Source organism: Ambystoma mexicanum, chromosome 1q, assembly GCF_040938575.1.
Source record: "Ambystoma mexicanum isolate Mex_15411 chromosome 1q, UKY_AmexF1_1, whole genome shotgun sequence".
Taxonomy (NCBI): domain Eukaryota; kingdom Metazoa; phylum Chordata; class Amphibia; order Caudata; family Ambystomatidae; genus Ambystoma; species Ambystoma mexicanum.
The window spans coordinates 804,668,738-804,689,879 of NC_090922.1; the positions used below are offsets into that span (position 1 = coordinate 804,668,738).

The window sequence follows — 21,142 nt, forward strand, 5'->3', positions numbered from 1 at the left end:
ACTGTCTCCTCCGCCAAGGTGCCAATGCAGGTTCTAAGATAAGTAAGACCTTTATGAAACTAAATAGCACCAAAGCAATTCAGGGAAGCACAACCCAGTGTGACAAGTTTAGAAGAACAGCAGCTATTCAAGGTGAGTAAGACCTATATGGGGGGCTACCAGCAACTCAAATACAAGTATTAACTCAAAGTGTTTTAGATCTGTATGAAGCAGATCAGGAAAAGCAAACCCTTTGTTCCACTTTAAGAATGACAATATGTTATTCGTGGCAGGTCAACCCTATTGGTAAGCTTTTAAACTCATTCAGTTAAGAATAATAAAAACAGTACCAATACTTACTTTTTAGAATGTGGAACACAATTCAAAACAAGTAAAGCAACTTGTATACTTTTACATCTGACTGCTTAAATAGTAGTGGCTCACTCTCACAATTGTTAGAGGAAAACGTGTTACAATTTCCAGACCGAATCCTCATCATCAAAGTCTTTCCCTAGTCTATAGCATGTGTTTTCTCAGAGGAAGAAAAGGGACACTAGGCGCCAGCTGTAGGCAAGTCAGGACAGGGTTCAGTTGCAGGAATATCGGAGTCCCAGATGGAATCTTCTTTAACAAGTAAGTATTGGCTTAAGAGTTAGTTAAAAGTGTTCAGAGACTTCAAAGAAGGCTCCCTATATGCGTTCCAGCAGTAGGCCTGGGCAAGTGGTAGGAGAAAACTCCCATCCGCACAAATCACCCCCTCAGCCTCACAGAATTCACATAAGACTGAAGGTAAGTATTACTCAAGCCAGAACAGTACCTTGGGAGAAAAGAGCTTCTGGGTGGATTCCTTCAGGATGCAGCAGAACAGGACCTGGTGTCTTGGTCTGGAGACGAAAGAACTGGACACTGGATGGGAACTTGCAGCTGCAGTCAGAGGAGGCTTCCAGTAAAGGTTTCTTCACGGATTCTCGTGGCTCTGTGGATTTGGCACCCTTTCACAGGAGACAGATGAATTAACATCGCTGGTCTGATTCTCTTCACTCTCTCGGTCCCGCCATCTGGTGAGGGGACTTCAGGGATTGGAATAGTCTCTGGAGATTCAGCAGGAGTCCAAAGTTTCGGACGGAATCGGACGACCATGTACTGCACTCCGGCTCGAGGGCCCAGGTTATTGCCGGTTAGCAGCCCAGCAAGGTCACAGCACGCTGTGGGATGGCTCAAAATGCAGGTCTTCTTGAGAATAGTAGATCTCACCAGCCTATGGGTAGGAAAAGTCCCATTCGGGACCACCAGGTCGATTGGAAAGAAGGGTTGCATCTGGCTCTGGTTACACAACAGGCTCTCTGGTCGCTTGAAATTGCCAGAGATTTATTTTATTTATTTATATTTATATAGCGCGCAGACAGCCCAGGGGCATTGCGGCGCTGTTACTTGTAGTTGGCACATTATGATTGCTACAACATATTAGTCATTACAGCTCATGCATCTTTGGTTATTACATTACAGACAATTTATTGGCACACATCTCTTCTGATTCAGCCCCAATGGTCAACTTGTCTGCAGCTTCCAGGATCAGAGAAATTATCAGGAACTACAGCACAACTTTTGCAAAGTCCCCCTGCTGTTTAGCGGCCTGGCTGTCGAATCAGGACAGTCAGCCCCCCCCATTGGGACTTGGTTCCTTTCAGGCAACGTTAAAGAAAAAGGCCTGCTGAGTTTTGGACTCTTCCCTCGCTTCCTGCCTTTTCAGACACTTTAGAGCCTATGTGTGTAATAAAAAGTAGTCCCACGGAAGACAAAACTTCCACGGAGTTCGTTCCTGCCTAGAATGGTAGGGGAGGACCTCAAACAACAAGCAGACGAGAAATGGCAGGGAAAAAAAGGAGCCCACCATTCTAGCAGAATGGTGGCCCATCTGTGCATTAGCAAGGCTGGTTTAAAAGCCTGCGAGGAATGAGACTAAAAAGTCGCCAAGGTAAAACCATTGCCACCAGTTATTCAAGTAAACTTGCAATTGTAACAAAGGTAATTAAGAAATGGGATGCATTGAATCCCCCAGAACTACACATAATACCCATCAGAAAAATGTGTCAGAGGCCACCTCGCGCCCCAAATGAGCTTGCCATGCAAACCAACTGCTCATCCCCACGATTAAGAGAGCTGAAACAGGTGGCATAGGCTTCCCGTTCATCGCCTCTAAAACATGGAATGCCAGCCGAGACCTCCCTTAACGTATTATGGAAAATGCTGAAAACTAGGCTCTTCAACTAAGACCTGCCCCGTAGTCCCTCCCCACACCGTTTCACCTAATTGTTTTAGGTGTAGTCTACATTAGTCTAGTCTGTGTATACCATTGTCTGTTTTCTTTTTACCACCCTCATGCCCACGTTCTTTTTTTTACTCCCTCCTCTTATCCTTCCCGTTTGTTTTTTGTCATCCACATGTAACCAAGTATGCCTTCTTGTAACAGCACCACAATGCCTTCGGGCTGTTGCACGCTTTATAAATGTTAATAGGTTGGGGTGTGCTGGCCTACTTAAATCAATGTAAAGGTGATGTAAATCCCACTTTACTTCTTGGGAACAGTAGTTCACCTAAGAAATGAGAATAAAAAGGAAACCACTGCATTTAAAATTATGTGTGCTGTCATAGTACATTAGTCAGTCCAAAGTTATAAGAACTAACTCCAATCACACACAATGGAGACACAAACCGGTCACCCATAAAAAGAGTGAAAGACTAGGTGATAGGGGCAACGGGTTCCCACTCACATAGGGGCAAAGTAAAATAATGATCAAGCCCAAACGAAAAGTTCTGGGGTTGACAGGTCAGAAAGATTCAAAGATGAAAATCGTACCTAACAGAAGCCATGCCACAACCCTCGATCAACATGTAAAACCATTTGAAAGCCATCAAAAAGATTCATAATATCAGAATTCCCGCATATAACTTTACTCATATGGAACTTTATGGCAGATTACTTGGGCTGGCTTTTAAGCACTGTAATCCAGTATTATTTCTGGAAGAAAGTCTGCCTTGTCTTGGGAATCAAAATGTTTTTGTGCAGTATGGCCTTATGTCTGATGAAAGTGTATGTAGATCTATATCTAGATCTAGATAATATAGATATAGATAAACACACACTACTTACGTATGTCTGATGCTTGTATCTGCTTAGATTCACATGCTGTGCATAGGCCGACATCTAGTGGAAGCTGCAGAGTATTACAGTTTGTTTTTCAAAACCCGATGGGCGTCAACACAGGGCGTGCCGGTAATACTATCCCTAGTGTGACGTCCACTGTACCCATGATTCCTACAATAAAGCAGTTGTCACTATTTGGATGATTAAAAAAGGATCAAGTAGCGGCTTAAACTTTGAAATATTGCTTACAATGGTTTCTGGATCTGACAGCATCATGATCTTTTTAATTTGGAATATGATGACGACACTTGTATCTGAAAAATGCCCTAAAAACTTTTACTGAAGACACCAAGATAAGCATGTCACGACTGAATTGCTCCTGCTGTTGAACCTCTGGATTGAGGTGACATAAGTAGCCGCTTTAAGGGTCACTGTTCCCACTTGGGACTCATGCACTAGCAATAAATTAAGACTCCTAGCTAAAAACAGCACTAAATATCTAATCAGGGTGCAAGATTTGCTTCAGCCATTAGTGATATTTGACTTTTGGCGAGTAAGAAAGCGGCACTGTGCGTCTGTATAGAATTGAGGTGGCAAGTGATTTTTGCTGGCTAGCGGCTTGCAACTTTACACAGGAATCATTCCTGGCGCTTATTGAGGAATAAAAGCAAATCTATTTATTGACATACACTGCACTACTGGCAATACAAATTACAATACAATTTAAAAATCTCAAAAGCCTTGCCTTTTTAAACGGGAGACAATACAAATCGGTATCGAACTTTGAAATGTGATCAAAGTTATTGAAGGCGTTGATAAAGAAAAATACGTTTTTCAAAACCAAACGCGGTTTAAAAACAACTCTGTTAAGTTAAGAAAATATATTTCACAAATACAGCAACCAACAGGTCATAAGAAATGGTTTATCACCAAGACAAAAGCAAAATGTAAAGCAGATTCATTTTCTATGTATTTTGGGCACCCCAATATAAATCGTAGATGGAATTCTGAATATCCTCAATGTGGTATTCGCTTACCTATCGGGTTGCAAGAGCATGGAAGGCAGGGCTCTTCGCTAGCTTGGCGATAGTGGTTCTCCCGGCACCTCTCGCAGTTGGAGCCATCTGTATTGTCAATGCAGCCAGTGCAATGGCCACCATGTCCCGTGGCCCGGTAAAGTTCAGAGTCAAAATAGCATTCCCTTGAGCGGCCGTTACAGTCACAAGCTGAAGATAAAACATGGAAATGAAATCTATTATTGAGCAGAAAGCTTCTCTTAGCATATATTCACATCTGAGAAAAGCATCAAAGATCATGTAGGAAACACCTTCCAAGCTTCCGAGGAAGGCAGTAAACCCTGCCGTCCACCCCTCCTTTAAGACCTTTGCAATGCTATATCTACCCCAAATGGGTGGAATTGAGGGACTATATTTCTTTCAGTCTGACCATCAAAAGATAAACTGGCGTCAATTAAAGTACCTTTAAAGTTAGGAAACACTGCAGACAATATGCTGCTATATGTAAAAACACCCCAAACCAAACTTACAACCACTTGTGGAGGAGATCTCTCTGGTTTAAAAATTAACTGGGCTAAATCAGAGTTTTCTCCCCGTTGACTGCTAGTGTCGACCGTCTCGACATAGGCGAATCCTTCGTATGGTGTCTGCAGGGAATTCACTATTTGGGTATCCTTTTGTCACCGTCCCCATTAGTATTGTACAAGGAAAACTATGAGATAACGCTTGAGAAGCTGGAACACAAGGATGCATGGATCCCCTGGCCCATTTCCCAAGCAGCCCGGATTTCACTGGCAAAAATGGTGATCCGCTCGAAACTTATATGTATTTTCAACAATGTGCCGACCTGACCCTCCCCCCCCCCCCCATCAGGCTTTTGGTCTCGGCTTAGGAGATTGATGGTCCGACTGGTCTGGGCAGGTGGACAAGCGAGGATATCGTACAATATGTTAATTCTACCATATGAGCAGGGGGGGACTCGAATACCTGTATCTATACACTTATTTCCTTGCAGCGCAGAAACAGTACTTAGTCTGGTGGTGGTGGTGGTCCCCGTCACCTGAACTTCCACACACCCACCTTAAAAAAGTGAACTCACACCCAAATAATGTAAGAGGGCTATTATGGGGCTCCTTGGAGAAGCAGGGAAGAAAAGAGATACAACCAGTGGCGATTACGTGAAGAGCATGGGGTCAATTAGGGCGTTTGGTCTGGCAAGGGGAATGGTACTCCCCACAATACCACTTACCCATGAGGACATTGAGACATTTTGGGGGGGTCTTATTCCAAACTGGAGGTTCATTACATGGGAGGCCATAAAAGATAGGGGAGAGTGGACGTCAATAATCATGCTGCTGTACTTCCGGTTCTGCAAAGTGCTCCGGTCCAAATGGTCTAACTTCCCAAATGCACCTGCAACTCTCCCAACACTACAGTAGGTCACAGCTTCACCAACCACTAAGAAGCTGGCATCCTCCATATATAAAATCATTCAGTCACACAGAAACACCCATATATGTATCAAAATTAAGTGGAAAACGGCTCTGGGGAAGACCCTGACAATCGTACAATGGAAAAAGATCTGTAGACAAACCTGTAAGCCATCCTTGAAAGATCGTTAAAATGAGCGCACCAAGTGTATTTTTCTCCAGCATGCCTGCACAGATTGTAAAAGATGCAGAGATGACTCAGCTGATTTTTTTCACACCTCCTGGCATTACCCTCAGATACATCTTTCTGGAGTAACAGAGGTGGCCTTTTCCCAGATGCTGTGTGTCCAAATGCATCACCCACCCCAAGGACTGTGGTTGCTAGCCCTGGTAGAAGATGGGTCTCGAGGCGAGAAAGAAAATTGGTGGGGATGGCATCAGTGGTTGCAAGATCCTTAATAGCCACGGCATGGGGGAGACGTATGGCTCCCCGTTTTCAGGAATGGCTAAACAGCATGATCCTGTGTGAAAAAAGAAACCCAGTATGCACAGTCCCTTCGAAACCATATTAGACTACTGGATTACAGGGGTCCCTTTAGAGATAGTAAGCCTAATAACGTGGAAGACCCTCCTTGCTCCTCCACCCAGCCGTTGTAATCTAGATCCAACACACTTCCTAATAACTACTGTGGAACGGAAGGGCCGTTATGCTCCCAGCTGCCTCGGCTTCAAGGTGGTCCAGAGTTAGCCTAACAGGAAGAGGTTAGTACGGTATACAGCAAGATATTAGCCAGGTTACCCATGTTGAACATTAAGTTCCTAGACCAATACCCTGATCGGTAAGTACTTATCATTGATATGGGACTCGATCCAATGATCTATGCTGTCTTGATGGGGATGTGGGGTGGGAGGGGACATTTTAGGAGTGTTTGCATCTTTGAACGTTTAGGTTCAGTTTAAAATTTAAAAATGCCAATAAAGAAAGTTTAAAAAAAGAAAGTTAGGAAACACTGCAGAACAGTGGGGCTAGGACACTCAGCGAAACATTTTTCTGTACCACACCAAACAATTTGTACAGATAACATATGTTAATAGAAGATAAGAGCAGTGGTGAGGTGAGACCAAAGACCGACACACCCTGCTCTTCTTGACAAATAAGTGCCAATTTATTGTGAGCTACCTCTCACTTCCCAAATGTCCAGATGCATTTGATCAGCGAGAAATTGTGAGTGTACATAAATAAACTTTGATTTGTTCCAATAAAACAGCAAGATGCTGCAACGGGAGAGCTATGGGAAGGAACATTTGCATTTATTGGCAGGGTGTCTTTTCCAACATAAAGGACTTGCAAGGTAAGCAATATGAGAGCAGAGGTATTCCTATGGTAACATGCCTTTACATTAGAGTGATGTTGAATTGAATAATGTACATTGGGCATTATATTTGTAATATTGAGGGCCGGAGGCCCAGATTTACAAATAACAGTAGTCCTGAGGGCAGAATGCAGGAGAGGTGGGTTGTGCGGTTGGTTTATCTGGGTGTGAGGGGTCTGCGGGGGTCCCATTGTTAGCAGGCAGTTGAACAGCCTTCTGAAGAGTGCCACTGAAAAGCTGGCTTGGTGGGTCAGGGGGCATGGATAAGCAGGCAGGGAAAAGGAGCGGGAGGCGGCACATGGGGGTGTGTGGAGGACTAATACGTTCTCAAGAGCCTCCAAGAGGCTCGAGAGAGTACGAGCACAGTGGCGATTGATAGGGAGGTAGTGGGGGAAAGACCACGGATGGATTCATACACTAGTAGCAGGAATTTAAAGAGCAATATTACATGGAGTCATCCAGTGTGGTGACTGTTGGCAGAGGTTGTGGGCGGGGTGGAGCTCTGGGTAGATTGAAAAGGATGCATGTTGCCAAGTGGGGGACTTTGAGGTGAACAAAACAGAAGAGGGGTAGACCAAGAAGTAGGTTTTGTTCAGTAGTCTTTTTTGCAGAGCACAAGAGTAAAGAAAGGTTACATGCCTTTCCATCGAAATTTTTCTATCGAGGATTTGTTCCACGAGAAGGCGAAGGAGTGGTCAGGTAGATAGGATTACACCCTGTAGAGTACTGTGCCAAGGGTTGAGTGAGATGGGGATTTAAAGAAGGGATAATCCACAGTGACAAAGGCAGCTGAAAGGTGTCTAGAAATAAAAGAATGGAGAAGAGGTGAGTGGTGAGCTGTGGTAGAAGAATTGATGACCTGGACGAGCAGTCTTGGTTGAGTGTTTGGACCAGAATCCAGATTAAATTGTGTCAACAAGTGAGTGTACCTCATGATAGTGGAGGAGAAAAAGTACATTACAGATCGACTACCCCTCTCTAGAGGTCCTGTATGTCACACAGGTTCAGGTGGAGAGCCCTGTTTAGATAGTGGACACATTAATGAGGGCACTTATTGATCTTTAATCCCAATTAGAGTGTGACCGGCGTAGAAAAGACAACTATACAAGTGCTCTTTCCGTAGAACATTCCAAACTGGAGAACTTTCTACTGCAATTCTCAGCAGTTAAGACATATCTCAGCCAATGGACGAATGCCCACCTCGAGAGGACTAAGACTGAACTAGGAGACACTACTATATACGTGGCTCTGTCGAAGCCGTGACACTGGAAGCCAAATCACTGCTACAGCCAGTAGTCTAAGCTCAGAAATCCAGATCATAGTTTATGGACCACAGATTTGTCAATCAATGTTAATGGGGAACCAAACTGATCTTCTAGAAGTAACCACTGTCCTGAAGATGGCCCAATACATATCTTACTGACCACCGCTGACATAGGTGGTACACCTGTAAGGGCCGAAACATGTCGACCGATAAAGGAAAACTAAATTATTTTTCCATTTTTCCTATGTCATGTATGCATATTCATAATACCTGTTATGCTGGAAGAAAATTTAAGTTATAGAACCCCGTTTTTGTAATAGGATCATGTTGGTTGAATGGTATGATTTATGATCATTAGAGGAAAATGTTTATAATGTTTTTTTAATGTTTTTACAACAAATTATTAAAGAGATTTATGTTTTGCAAAATTGCAAACAGCTTCAATAAGTGCCCCCATTAAGGTGTTTACCCTGTCAACTATCTAAACGGGGCTCTCCACCCGAACCTATGTGACATACAGGACCTCTAGAGGGGTAGTCAATCTAATGTACTTTTTCTCCTTTAGACTCAACAGATTTGACCCCTCCCCCCCCCCCGTCAACAAAAATTAGGGAATACCCAATAATTTATTCCTCATGATAGTGCCTAGGCTTCTGAAGAAAATTCGCCCACTAGCATTTTGGATTCGTTGATTAGAGATTAGTCTTTAGAATGAAGGGTTTGTTTGGGTTATCAGTTGATTTCTTTAGGGAAGGTATGACTGGCTGAATTGTAACTGGCTGGTGAGATGCAAATTGAGAGCGATCGGTAGATAAGGCGAAAATGTGAGCAGTGGTGACGTGCAGGTTGCTGAGGTGCCAAGAGGTGCCAAGAGGTCCATTGGCACACAGGAATGGTAGGCAAATGATGCTCAATACGGGAGGTAATGGAGAAGTGAATTAGAAAGTGGGGGCAAGATGGGATCAGGGTGGAATGAGAGCGATATAAGGTTGGACAAGGCGTCCACTGAGTAGGTGGCAAAGTCATTGGTGGCCGGAAAGGAGGAAAAAGAAGCAATTCTGGGTGGAAGGCAGAGGTGGGCACAGACTTTGCACGTCATGGATAGTTTGAGAGGGTGCAAATGTAGAGAGGATACAAGATTTGTAGGAGGAGGATTTGGCACATCATAAGCTGTGGTCATGGATAGTTTAAAGTACTTGTTGGCAGTGGAGTGGGGGGTCCATCTTTGTGCCAACAGCTTAAGCAGCAACACATTTTCTCAGCAACTGGACTGCTGGGGAAAACCATGCTATAGAATGCAGGAGGGGGTGGAGGCCTGGACAGGGTAGTGATAAATGAAAAGGAGTCGGGTTTGAATTTACATTTGGTGAAATATGAGGGAGGGTGATGGAGGAATTGAGCGGGTGAAGTGAAGGTTATGTTAAATTGCATTTCTACCACACCAATCACTATGGCAGTGCTCTTAGAGCACCTAATCCTGATCCTATCAGATGTATATTGTCAATACAAATCCCTGCAGGAATCGTAGATGACTTGGGGACAACGACCTAGCTAAGACCACCAGGACAGAGAGGGTAGAAGATGATAATAGTAGGTGTTAAGGCAATTTTTGTACCACCCTCTGTTGCGGATGCTACAACCACTAACCCTAGATGAACAAGTTACTCTCTTACCTGGTAACTTTCTTTCGATGGGATGGTCCGACGACGTATTCCATATCTATGACAGTAATCACTGCAGCACAGCTGTGGTGATTACTGTCATAGATATGTAATACGTCGCAGGACCCAATCCCATCGAAGGAAAGATTACACATCTGACAAGAAAGGCAAGCCAAGCCACTTCATAAAACTAACGTGGTCACGACAAACTCTCAGGTTGGGGTAGTAGGTCGAAACAGAGGTACAATTAGTTTACAAACATCTCTAGAAAATGTACCACACTGATACTTTATTAAAGGATATCTTTTTTAGTTTAACATTAAACTATTAGTTCAGATAAATACTTGGGGTATTCATACACAGTATTAAAAAGAAGCCAGCTCATTATAAAAACAGTAATGAAAATACAAAGACTCCACTAACCCCAATGACTATTGATGGGCTGTTTCCCAGACAGAAGCACCCAACAAAAAATACAGAAAGTTGGGCAGAACCAGGGAACAATAAAACCTAAAGCATGCAGGATCCCAATTGGCATGCACAAATAAGTTTAGTGTTTTAAGGCACCCTAGCCCTAATTTGTGTGGAAGGTCCTAGACCAGATGGTCAGCACCTAACTAACATGAAACAAAAAAAAGGCAAAAACAGTTTCACCAACAAGAAAACTTAAACTCCCCAAGGCATACAACATTTTAGCAACAGTTAACTTCTTCAAATATTTCAGGGCAAAGTATAGATAGTGTTGCCAGAAATAGTCCATGTTGCAAGTACATTTATCATGAGAGGAATGCAGGTTATGACTTTAAAAAATTTATATAAAATCTCAGGAAAGTGCAGAAATTATTCAACTTGTTCAAACACTAAGTGAACCCACAGAGTATCTGGGTAAAATGTCCAAGGGCCGTTAAGAACCTCCGGAATTAGTTTCAGAAGAGTTCAAGGAAACTTCAGTTCTACAGGAATTAATGGGAACAGTTAAAGGGTCATGTGCTTTGAGGCAAGCCTGATCTTCCGGCAGGCAGATGCGGATGCTGCAACGATCAACCCCAGGGAAGGGCACAGGAAACCCCCTCCCCCCCTGCAAAGGGGAGTTCCAGAGGTCGGAAGTTGGACTCAAAAGCCCAGAGCAAGAAGTAGTAAAACAAGAGGATCCCCAATAGATGTCTAAGGGAAATGCAGTAAAAGACTTGCCTCCAAGGAATTACTACCAGTGGAACACCAGAAGGAGGGCCCCAATGTAACGCTCACCTGATTCTCGCAGAGGCGCCGGTCTTGACTGGGCGACTACCGTATCTTCAAAGGTGATGTGTAGCACCCGGTTGGCTCTTTGGGCTGGACCTCTGTGCACTGTATGCCTGACGTGTAGAGTAAGATGTCTTAGGTAAGTGAATGCCGAGCTCTCCATCTGCCTCGGGGCAGGGTGCTGTAACCAGTTTCTTCACTGGATAGGTAGCGCAGGCCTCTTGACTTCAGAGGACTGCTGTCCGTCGTTTACTGCATGAACGGTAAGTTTCGAGTAATTCAAATGTCTTTAAAGTCTTTAGTAATGATGTCTCTTGTTTTGCAGGGTTCCGGCGATGGCGGATGACGGGCTGAAGTGAGTTGAAGATGGAGCCCGTGTGATGAATAGAAGCGCCTGGAAGCACGTAAGTAAGCGATTGTTGCCTGCTTCACTATGCGCTCTAACTGTCTTTTATTTTGCAGGTACGAGTTCGGAGCGGCTGCAGGGTGCCGGAATACCCACTGGATTAGATGTGGAAAGGAGTAATGGCACGTGAGTATTAAAGTTCCCCAATGTCTTTAAACGCACCTTGTTTTGTCTTTCAGATGCGGGATGCAGCGCCGAAGGCCTCCGGAGCGTGCGAAGAGTTGGTAAACTTTTGTCTTTCAGATGCCGGAATGCTAACCTGTTCTTTCTTGTCTTTATAGGTGTTGCTGAAGACTGGATTCAGGATGGTAAGCCTTTGCCTTTCAGATGCCGGAATGCTAACCTGTTCTTTCTTGTCTTTATAGGTGTTGCTGAAGACTGGATTTAGGATGGTAAGCCTTTTTCCTTAGGCCCAGGACCGGATGCAGAAGACACGATGAGCGTTCTGCTGCAGAGGTTGCAGAATAACGCAAAGCAAGATTCATCCATCGGGTGTGGTTTAAATAGCCTCCTGTAGTGCTTAGGTGTCTCCTTCCACAGCCACGCCTAAGTAAGTAAAGAGTTCCTGGTAAGAAAAGAGTTCCTGCCTTCCAGAAGAGTTCCAGTGTTCTGAATCTAGGGAGTGGCTCCAGCCCCACCCAACAGGAAAAGTAGTTCCAAACAGAAGAGGATCAGAGGCTCAACTGGCAGGCAAGTAAGCAGCATGGTCTGCTGAAGGTAAGTCCACCCAAGCATTATGAGCCCGGCGCTTCCAGCGCTGGGACTGGGCATATTTATGAGCCTGGTGCCACTGGCGCCAGGACTGGGTCCAAAAGGTCCCAATTGGGACTTGTTGGCACTCGGAACCTGGGTTATGGATCTGCTTCCAAGGGAGTTGGGAAAACCCTGACCTTTTGGAAGCAGAGATCATGACACCCAAGGTAAAAATGCACATCAGTCGCTTCGGCAAAAACCTTTGACGAAAACTGCTCCCACAGCCAGGTAAGTAAACTGCTCTTCTCCACAGGTGTGATTTTCAGGATTTGGTTCTCTGGACCTGCACCTGGAGTAAACAAAGCTCCCAGCACCCAAGAAAGGGAACAAAAGCTCTTCACAGGACCTCTATATTCAAGACAGGATGAAAAATCCAGCAAGGAAGACTTCAGGAAGAGGGCACCTGATAAGACTACTCGCAGCAGCCTAAGGCACAAAAGCTGGCAGCAGTCCAGCAGCAAATGGTCCCAGGACAGTGACCATGGCTGGTGGATCCTTAAGACTTCCGTGAAGATCTGGCAGGCAGTTGAGGCATCAACCACCATCTGGACATCAGCAGTGACCCACAGTCAATCTGAATACTCTGGCAGTAAACAGCAGATTGCAGTGTTAAACAGCTTGTCCTGACGAGGAAGGCTCGACCTAGTCTCCCACTGTCTTCCCAAGCAGATGGAGCAAGTTACTTACCTGTAACTGTTGTTCTCCAGCATGGGTCTGGCATGGATTCACATGCTCATGAATGTTCCCCGTCAGGCTGAGAATCCTCGGTAAATAAAAAAAAAGTATCAGTTTTGTTTCTGATCTGTCTTTCTTAGTAGTAACCAATCACTGATCTCTGGGTCATACTGCCCCCAGCCAATGACTGCCCTCTCCCTAAGCCCCGCCTCTGGCAGCCATCCTCAGATTTGGTAGCACGCAAAGTGGCAGTATGACCAAGTGAAGAGCCGCAGAGGGGTAGGCGGGAGGGTTCACATGTGAATCCATGCCATACCCATGCTGGAGAACAGTTACAGGTAAGTAACTTGTTTCTTCTCCAGCATGGGGTCTGGCATGGATTCACATGCTCATGAATAAAAGAATACATAGGAGTATACACATGCACAACCACAGGAGGTGGCAAAGGCTCAACATTAAGCATTACATCCAAAACTCAACATTAAGCAATTCTTACCTCCTCACCAGGCTCACCTTAGGCGAACAGGTTGCGCAGCACTGCTTGGCCGACCCTGGATTCCTCCCTGGAGTCCCGATCGACACAGTAGAATCTTGTGAAGGTGTGTGTAGACCTCCACGTAGCAGCCCTGCAGATGTCCAGCAGGGGTACACCAGACAGGAACGCCATAGTAGCAGCGATCGCTCTGGTCGAATGGGCTCTCGGACGGCCGGGCAGCGGTCGATTTGCCAACCGGTGACAATGCATGATGCAGCCAGAGAGCCATCTGGAAATGGAAGACTTCAAGAGAGCATTGCCTTGATTCACAGTCCCAAAGTTCACCAACAGTTGTGACGTCTTCCGAAAACTCTTCGTGCGGTCCACGTAGAACTTCAGCGCTCTAGCTACATCCAGCGAGTGCAAAGTCCTCTTGGCTGGCGTCGAAGGCAACGGGAAGAAAACTGGTAACACCAAGGGTTCGTTGAGGTGGAAGTCCGATGGCACCTTGGGCATGAAGGAGGGATGCGTCCTCAGCACCACCCTCGTGTCATGAAAAGTCAAGAATGGAGGCTTGCAAGATAGGGCCTGGATCTCTCCCACTCGTCGTTCATAAGTGATGGCCATGAGGAACGCTGTCTTCCATGACAGGAACTTCAGGGGCGCCAAATGCATAGGCTCGAATGGGGCCCGCCCATGAGCCTGGTCAGCACCACATTAAGCTCCCACGCCGGGGCAGGAGCCTTCACCGGCGGGAACGATCGGAATAGTCCCTTCATAAATTCCTTCACCAGGCGATGAGACCACAAGGACGCCCGTCCCGTAGTCCTGGTATATCGGGAGATGGCAGCCAGATGTATTTTGATGGAGGTGTGAGCCAGTCCAGCTTTGGCCAGCGACAGTAGGTACGGCAGTACTTAAGGGGCCGTAATCCGCAGACGGTTAATCTTCTGTGCACGGCACCAGACAGAGAACCTCTTCCACTTATGACCGTAACAAGAGTTGAGGACACCCTGGCTTTTGCAAGAACCTCTCTGCAGTCAGCCGGGATATCATACCCTCCAAACTCTAGTGCTGCAGGAGCCAGGCCTGCAAGTTCAGCAACTGTGGGTCGTGATGGAGAATGGCGCCCCCTTCTCTGGAGAAAAGATTGGCGTCTGCTGGCAGCTTGACTGGTGGGGACGTTGACAAGTCCAGAAGGTCCGGGAACCAGATCTGCCTCGGCCACGCCGGTGCGACGAGCATCATTCTGCACCTGGACTTCTTGAGCTGGTTGATAACGGCAACGGAAGGAACGCGTATAGAAACGGGTCGTCCCAGGGGAACGAGAAAGCATCGCCCATGCTCCTTGGCTGCGGGAACCTGCTGGCGAACCTCTGGCACTTGGAGTTTGTCGCAGTCGCGAAAAGGTCGATCCGGGGTTTGCCCCATCGTCGAAAGAGCCGATCCACCTGGTCCTGACGCACTTCCCTCTCGTGGCACAAGCGCAGCTCCCTGCTGAGTGAGTCGGCAATGGTGTTTTTTATTCCTGCCAAGTGGAAGAGAACCAGGTACATCCCCTGGGCGATGGCCCAGTGCCACAGATCCTGGGCCTCCTTGGATAGGGCTGGGGATCCGGTGCCCCCCTGCTTCCGTATGTAGAACATCGTGGTGGTGATGTCAGTGAAGATCCTCACCACTTTGTCCTTGAGGGACGGAAGGAATGACTTGAGCGCCCAGAACACTGCTCAGAGCGCCAGAATGTTGATGTGAAGAGACCTCTTCTCCGGGAGCCAAAGGCCTCTTGCGTTAAGATCTCCGGTGTGGGCCCCCCCCCCCCCAACCCTCCAGAGAGGCGTCCGTCGTCACCGTCTCCTGAAATGCTGGGGTTTGAAAGTCTGTGCCTGTAGTGAGGTGAGCACGGGTACCCCACCATAGGATCGCCCGACAGAACTCCTCGTTGAGGGGGATCCTGTCCTCGAAGCAGCCCGTCGCCTGAAACCAGCGGGCGTCGAGGAACTCCTGTAGCGGACGCATCCGAAGTCTGCAAAGGGGTACAAGATAGATGCATGAGGACATCATCCCGAGAAGGGACTTGATGAACCTCACCCTGGCCACGTCTGTGGCTAGCAGGCGCCACACCTTGCCCAGGATGATCTTGGTCCTCTCCTCTGACGGGGAGGCCAATTGCCCCACTGTATCGAGCTTCGCTCCCAGAAACAGTGCTACTTGCGATGGAACCAGGTGGGATTTGGGGTAGTTGATGGCAAACCCCAGTTCCGTGAGCAACCGGACGGTCCTCGCTGTGTGTTCGACGGCGAGTTCCCTTGTCCTTGCCCGGATTAGCCAGTCGTCCAGGTAGGGGTAGACGTGGATCCCATGCAGGCGCAGCCGCGCCGCCACTGGTGCCAGGCACTTGGTGAATACCCTGGGTGCCGACTTTAATCCGAACGGTAGGGCTCTGAATTGGTAGTGGCGTCCCTGAACCACGAACCTGAGAAACTTCCTGTGCCCTTTTAGAATGGGGATGTGGAAGTAAGCATCCTCCAGGTCCAACGACGATAGGAAGTCGCCCCCCTCCAGCTGTCCCAGCACGTGCTGGAGGTTGGCCATCCTGATTTTCTGCGCCTTGATGTATTTGTTTAACCGACGCAGGTCCAGGATGGGGCGCCAACCGCCTGTCTTCTTTCTGACGAGGAAGTACCTTGAGTACACTCTGGAGCCCGGAGCCTCCTGGGGACGAGCTCGATGGCACCTTTCTTGAGCATCGCCCTTACCTCCAACAGCAGTTGAGGGACGCGATTCTCCTTCCTGGCCACAGGAGGAATGCAAGGGCACTTCTTTAGGAATTCCAGCGAGTGCCCATTGGCCAGGGTGTCCAACACCCAACGGTCGGTGGAGATGGACTCCCCACACGCTGACGAATTTCGTCAGCCAGCCTCCCACCGGGGTGCTTCGGTGGGGGCCCGATGACACTGCCGGGTCAGTCTTGCATGGAGGCGGCCTTGCCACCTTGGCCTCCTTGGCGACGACGGCGGGATCCCCCTTGCTTGCCGCAACCTCTGTAGGCCTCCTGGGAAGAGGAGCGGGCCGCCTGGCGGTAAGTGGGGGAGCCACCGCTGGATCCTTAGGAGGCACCCTGTCTGCCTCTGGAGCTCTGAAAGGGCCATCGCTGTTGAAGTACCCCTAGGGCCCGGGCCGTCTCCGAGTCGGTCTTGATGGCCTGTAGAGACTCGTCCACCGCCTTACCAAAAATTTTGTTGCCGTCGAACGGCATGTCCAACACTCTGGTCTGGACGTCCTGGCGAAAGTCTGTCGCCTTGAGCCATCCTCGTCGTCGGAGGCAAACTCCGTTGCACAGTTGGCGAAATCCAGTATCGGCAATGTCCGTTGCCACAGTTATGGCGTGATCCGACGCCACCTCGCCTTCCTGCAGAATTTCTAGGGCCTCAGCCCTCTTGTCAGGTAGGAAATCTAGCAGGGGAGCCATCTTGAACCAGTGCTCCCTGTCGTAGCGGGCCACGATCGCTAAGGCATTGGCCGCCTTAATCGTCGTCGCCGCCGACATGACTCGTCGTCCCATGGAGTCCAACTTCTTGCCCTGGCTGTCCGGCGGGGAAGTGGAAGTTGCCGCACCCGCTGCTTTCTTCTTAGCCGCTGCCGAGACGACAAGAGTCCGGCGTGGGCTGGGCCCTGAGGCACAAGGGGGGGCGGCATCGGGGACTCGGTACTTCTCGTACCTGTCCCTCTTGGCGGGTGTCGTGGAAGGGTTCTGGAGGACAGCAAGCTCCTCGTCCCAGATGTCGTCGAGCAAAGGCACCGCGAGGACTGTCTTCCTCTTGGCCTCTCATCATTGGTAAAGAAACCCTTCCTTTTTTGTTCAGGGCAGAGCTGGAAGAGCTCGGATGCCCTGGTTATCATGGCGTGGAAGGAGCCAATTTCGTCGGCTGGAGAAGCCCGCGGGAGGGGGGGGTGATGACGGGATGTCCGCTGTGTCATCGTCGTCCGTCCCCATCGCTGTATCCGTCGCCGTATCCTCTCTAGGGTCTGGCGAGGGGGATTAGGGGTCCACAGGCCTCACGGGCACGAAGGGCAGAGAGGGGTGGACTCTCCTCCGCTTGCTCGGAGGGTTTCCCGACGGGCCTGGTTCTGGATTCTCCGTCGGGGTCCGTGGTAATCTCGTCCTTATCTCGGTACTTAAGGATTGGATCGCCAACAAAATGGCCGCCGAGCTATCCTGGGGCTCGGGTAATGGCTGCGACGGATGGGATGGCCGCTCCACTGGGCCCTCTGCATCGCCATTGTCGCTATCTACGATCAAGTCAGCGGGGACCGTCCCCTGGGATCGAACCTCTCCTTGAGGCTTATGAACCTCTCGTTGAGGCCCTTCTCGGTTTCCACCCGCTCCTCCTCAGAGGCCGATTCCGAGCCTGTAATGGCCACCGCCCCCCCCCCCCCCCTCTTTTTCCACCAGGGAATTCACGGGGGTCTTAACGATGGGCTGGAAAGAGGATTCCCTCCGCAGTGGCAGGGATACTCTGGGCTCAGAGGCCGTTTCCACTGGTGTAGTCTCAGCCGGCTTCGCCAGGGTCGCAGCGACAACTTCGATAGAGGCCTTTGCCATCTGGATCAAAGCCCTCACCACCTTAGGTGTGTCCTGGGCCTTCGCCTTGGGGGGGAGGGTCAGCGCCTTGCTCCCCTTTCGAGATCGACCGGGGCCGCTCCAGCAGCTTACCCGGGTTCTCGGACTTCCTCTTCCCCGAACCGGAGTGCTGGCTCATGGTTGAACGTGCCGGGGAAGTCGCGCCCTGCCTGGCAGCCGAAGAGCACCTTTCGGCGCTCCCGGTGCCCGCGGACTCGCGGTGCTTGGCCTTCTGTTAGGCACCCGTCGCCAGGGCGCCCTCACAGGACTTAGAAGCCCGCTCAGACTTTCTTCGCCTTCACACCTGCTGTGCCCTTCTCCAGCCAGGCGGCAAGGCGGGCACGATCTTGTTTGGTCCGTTCCGAAAGGTTCTTGCAGAACGCACAGTCCTTCTCCACATGCGTCTTGTCCTCATGAAGGCAGTAGAGACATTGCGAATGTTCGTCCTCCTTGAAAACGTTTTGTAATCCGCATCCAGGGCAGCACCTGAACAGCTTGGATCCGGGCGTCGAGCTTCCCTTGTCCTGGGCCATGTCCGTTGAGGTAGGCCGCCGATCTTCCGGAATCCTCCAAGAAGCGTAAACTCGACGAAAACTTAACCCTTGAGGGGCGTAGAAGAATTCCGAAACGGGTCCCAGTTATCGGAAGTAGAAACGGAGCTTGAGGCTCGATTAAACCGAAAAAAGAGAAAATCTCCTGAAAAAAGCACGAAAACGCAGCAAAACTCGAGAGCTAAAGCACGAGGACTCCCAACACTTGAGCGTGCGGTAAAAATCTGAGGATGGCTGCCAGAGGCGGGGCTTAGGGAGAGGGCAGTCATTGGCTGGGGGCAGTATGACCCAGAGATCAGTGATTGGTTACTACTAAGAAAGATAGATCAGAAACAAAACTGATACTGATTTTTTTCTTCACCGAGGATTCCCAGCCTGACTGGGAATATTCATGAGCATGTGAATCCATGCCAGACCCCATGCTGGAGAAGAGGGGAGGCCGTGCAAGACTTCAGGGGCCCAGACTGCACTTCCAGAGGCACAAACCAGGATATGCCTCAGCCAATGTACAACACCAGTATGGCCAAGACAGGGCTGAAAATGGCAAAAATTTCAGGAATCAAGGGAAAAATCTCCACAAGCAAGTCCGCAAACCTGCTTCCTCCTCATTGCAGAACAGGACACCAAGTGAGAGCAACAGGGGCAGAAAGAAGCCTAAATCCCTGGCACAAAGGGACAGCCAATCATTAATAGAGGCTAAGTGGCAAAGGGTCAGATGACCAACCATATTGGTAGGACTGCCACTTATCCTTAGCCATGCATGCTGGAACTTCCAGAGACAGGGACAGTCCAGGGACCAAAATGGAGGCTGCCACTGTGGGCTCGCAACAAGCCTATGTGGTCAGAACTGCCAGTTTCAGGATAGCTCCAGGGCAACATGCTCTGCTTGGAAGCAAAACGACACGGAACACAGGTTCGATCCCCGGGTCCGCGCTTAGAAACCTCTGGGTATTAAGCACGTTATAAATAACCAATCATATCACCTCATGGTCATCTAGACAAAAGGAAAGTCCTGAAACACAAAATGGCCGAGAGCAGGATTTAAAAAAGCCATTGGTACTCCAGCCACTGGTACACCAGTGGGTACCAAAAAGGTGCATTGGGCTATCAAGGCAGTAAAGTGGCTTTCACCCCTTAGTGTGAATCAGCATTAGTTTACATTTGGGATCAAAAAAATCACAGCAAACCATCAATTCAGCACTTGTACGCAGACATCTCTGTAGCCGTTGGCGCAGTTAACCACAGTAGACTAATCAGAAGGCTTGAAGAAACCCGACTCGGTAACGCTACTCTTCAATGGATAAGATCAGTCCTAATGGACAGAACAGAAATCACTGGCCTCCCCCCCTTCTATTCAAACCCATGATCCATTACCTGTGGCGTCCCTCAGGTATCAATCCTCTCGTTGCTACTCTTCAAAATCTATCTGACCCGTTTGACGAGGATCATAAAATCTTACGAGCTAATCTGTTACAACTATGCAGATGACACGCAAATCAAAATGACCAACAGAAACTCCACCCTCAGCAACTGCATCAAGAAAATAATTGAGTGACTGCCAACTACTTCACTCAACCCAGACAAAACAGAAATGAGAATCTCACCTCATGCCACACTTCAAACTCTTCCACCATGTTCTTTGGAAATGGTTAACTGCACTAAACTGTCTGAAGTGATGAAGAACCTGGGCTGGTTGATGGACAACAAACTAATCTTGGAACTGCAGTAAACGTAAATGTCAAAAAGTGCTTATACCATCTCCACTCTATTTTGCCCAACCTTTCCTTCAGACTAAGGAGGCTGGCCATCATCTCCACGATTCTTTCAAGAATCAACTTTGCAAACAGCATTTGCTTAGGATGCCAGACTAAATCACAACAAAAAACCTTAAAACTATCCAAAACATAGCAGCCTGACTGCTACTCAGATTCAACAGGAGGGACACAACACTGCCTCTCGGAGCACTCCACTGGCTACCAATTAAAGAAATAAAGGATCCAGTTTAAAGGCCCTCTGCATCACCAACCAAGCACTTGAAGATCAAACGGCAGAATTCCTCCAAAACAGAATCTCACTCTACCAACAAGCCAGAGACCAAAGTTAGAGAAACGGCATACTTTAAGAAACCAGAAGATTTTGTCAAGACACAGACTCAGCCTTTTTCACGATAGTGGTCAAACACAAACAAGCTACCAAGGAAAATCCACACCCTGAAGGACCACCTACAATTCAGGAAAAGTCTAAAAACCGGGCTCTTAAATTCTTAACAGAAAGTGTAACCTACATCCATTAAGCATCGTAAACACCACTTTTCCATAGTTTGACATGCACAGACAAACTAAATAAACGCCACACTTGCCCCAGGCCTGCCCTGAACACATTGCATGGCATTCAGGAAACTAAAATGACGGGAAGACATCAGATTAAGGCACTGCAAAAACCCAAAGAGAACACCTTCCTTGTATTCTAGAATACCTAAGCCTCAACAAAGGACATCTTCAGTCATCAACCATTGAAGCCAACCACCTCACCATAATGAAATTGACAGCAA

General features: G+C 48.2%; 1 protein-coding gene across 1 annotated transcript in view; it reads right to left on the reverse strand.

Moving 5' to 3' along the window:
* LAMC1 (laminin subunit gamma 1) overlaps window positions 1–21,142 on the reverse strand; it is a 922,342-nt gene that overhangs the window by 589,771 nt on the left and 311,429 nt on the right. The window contains exon 5 of the mRNA XM_069641408.1: window positions 4,162–4,350. Within this exon, the coding sequence (XP_069497509.1) occupies window positions 4,162–4,350 (189 nt within the window). The remainder of the gene's footprint in view (window positions 1–4,161; window positions 4,351–21,142) is intronic.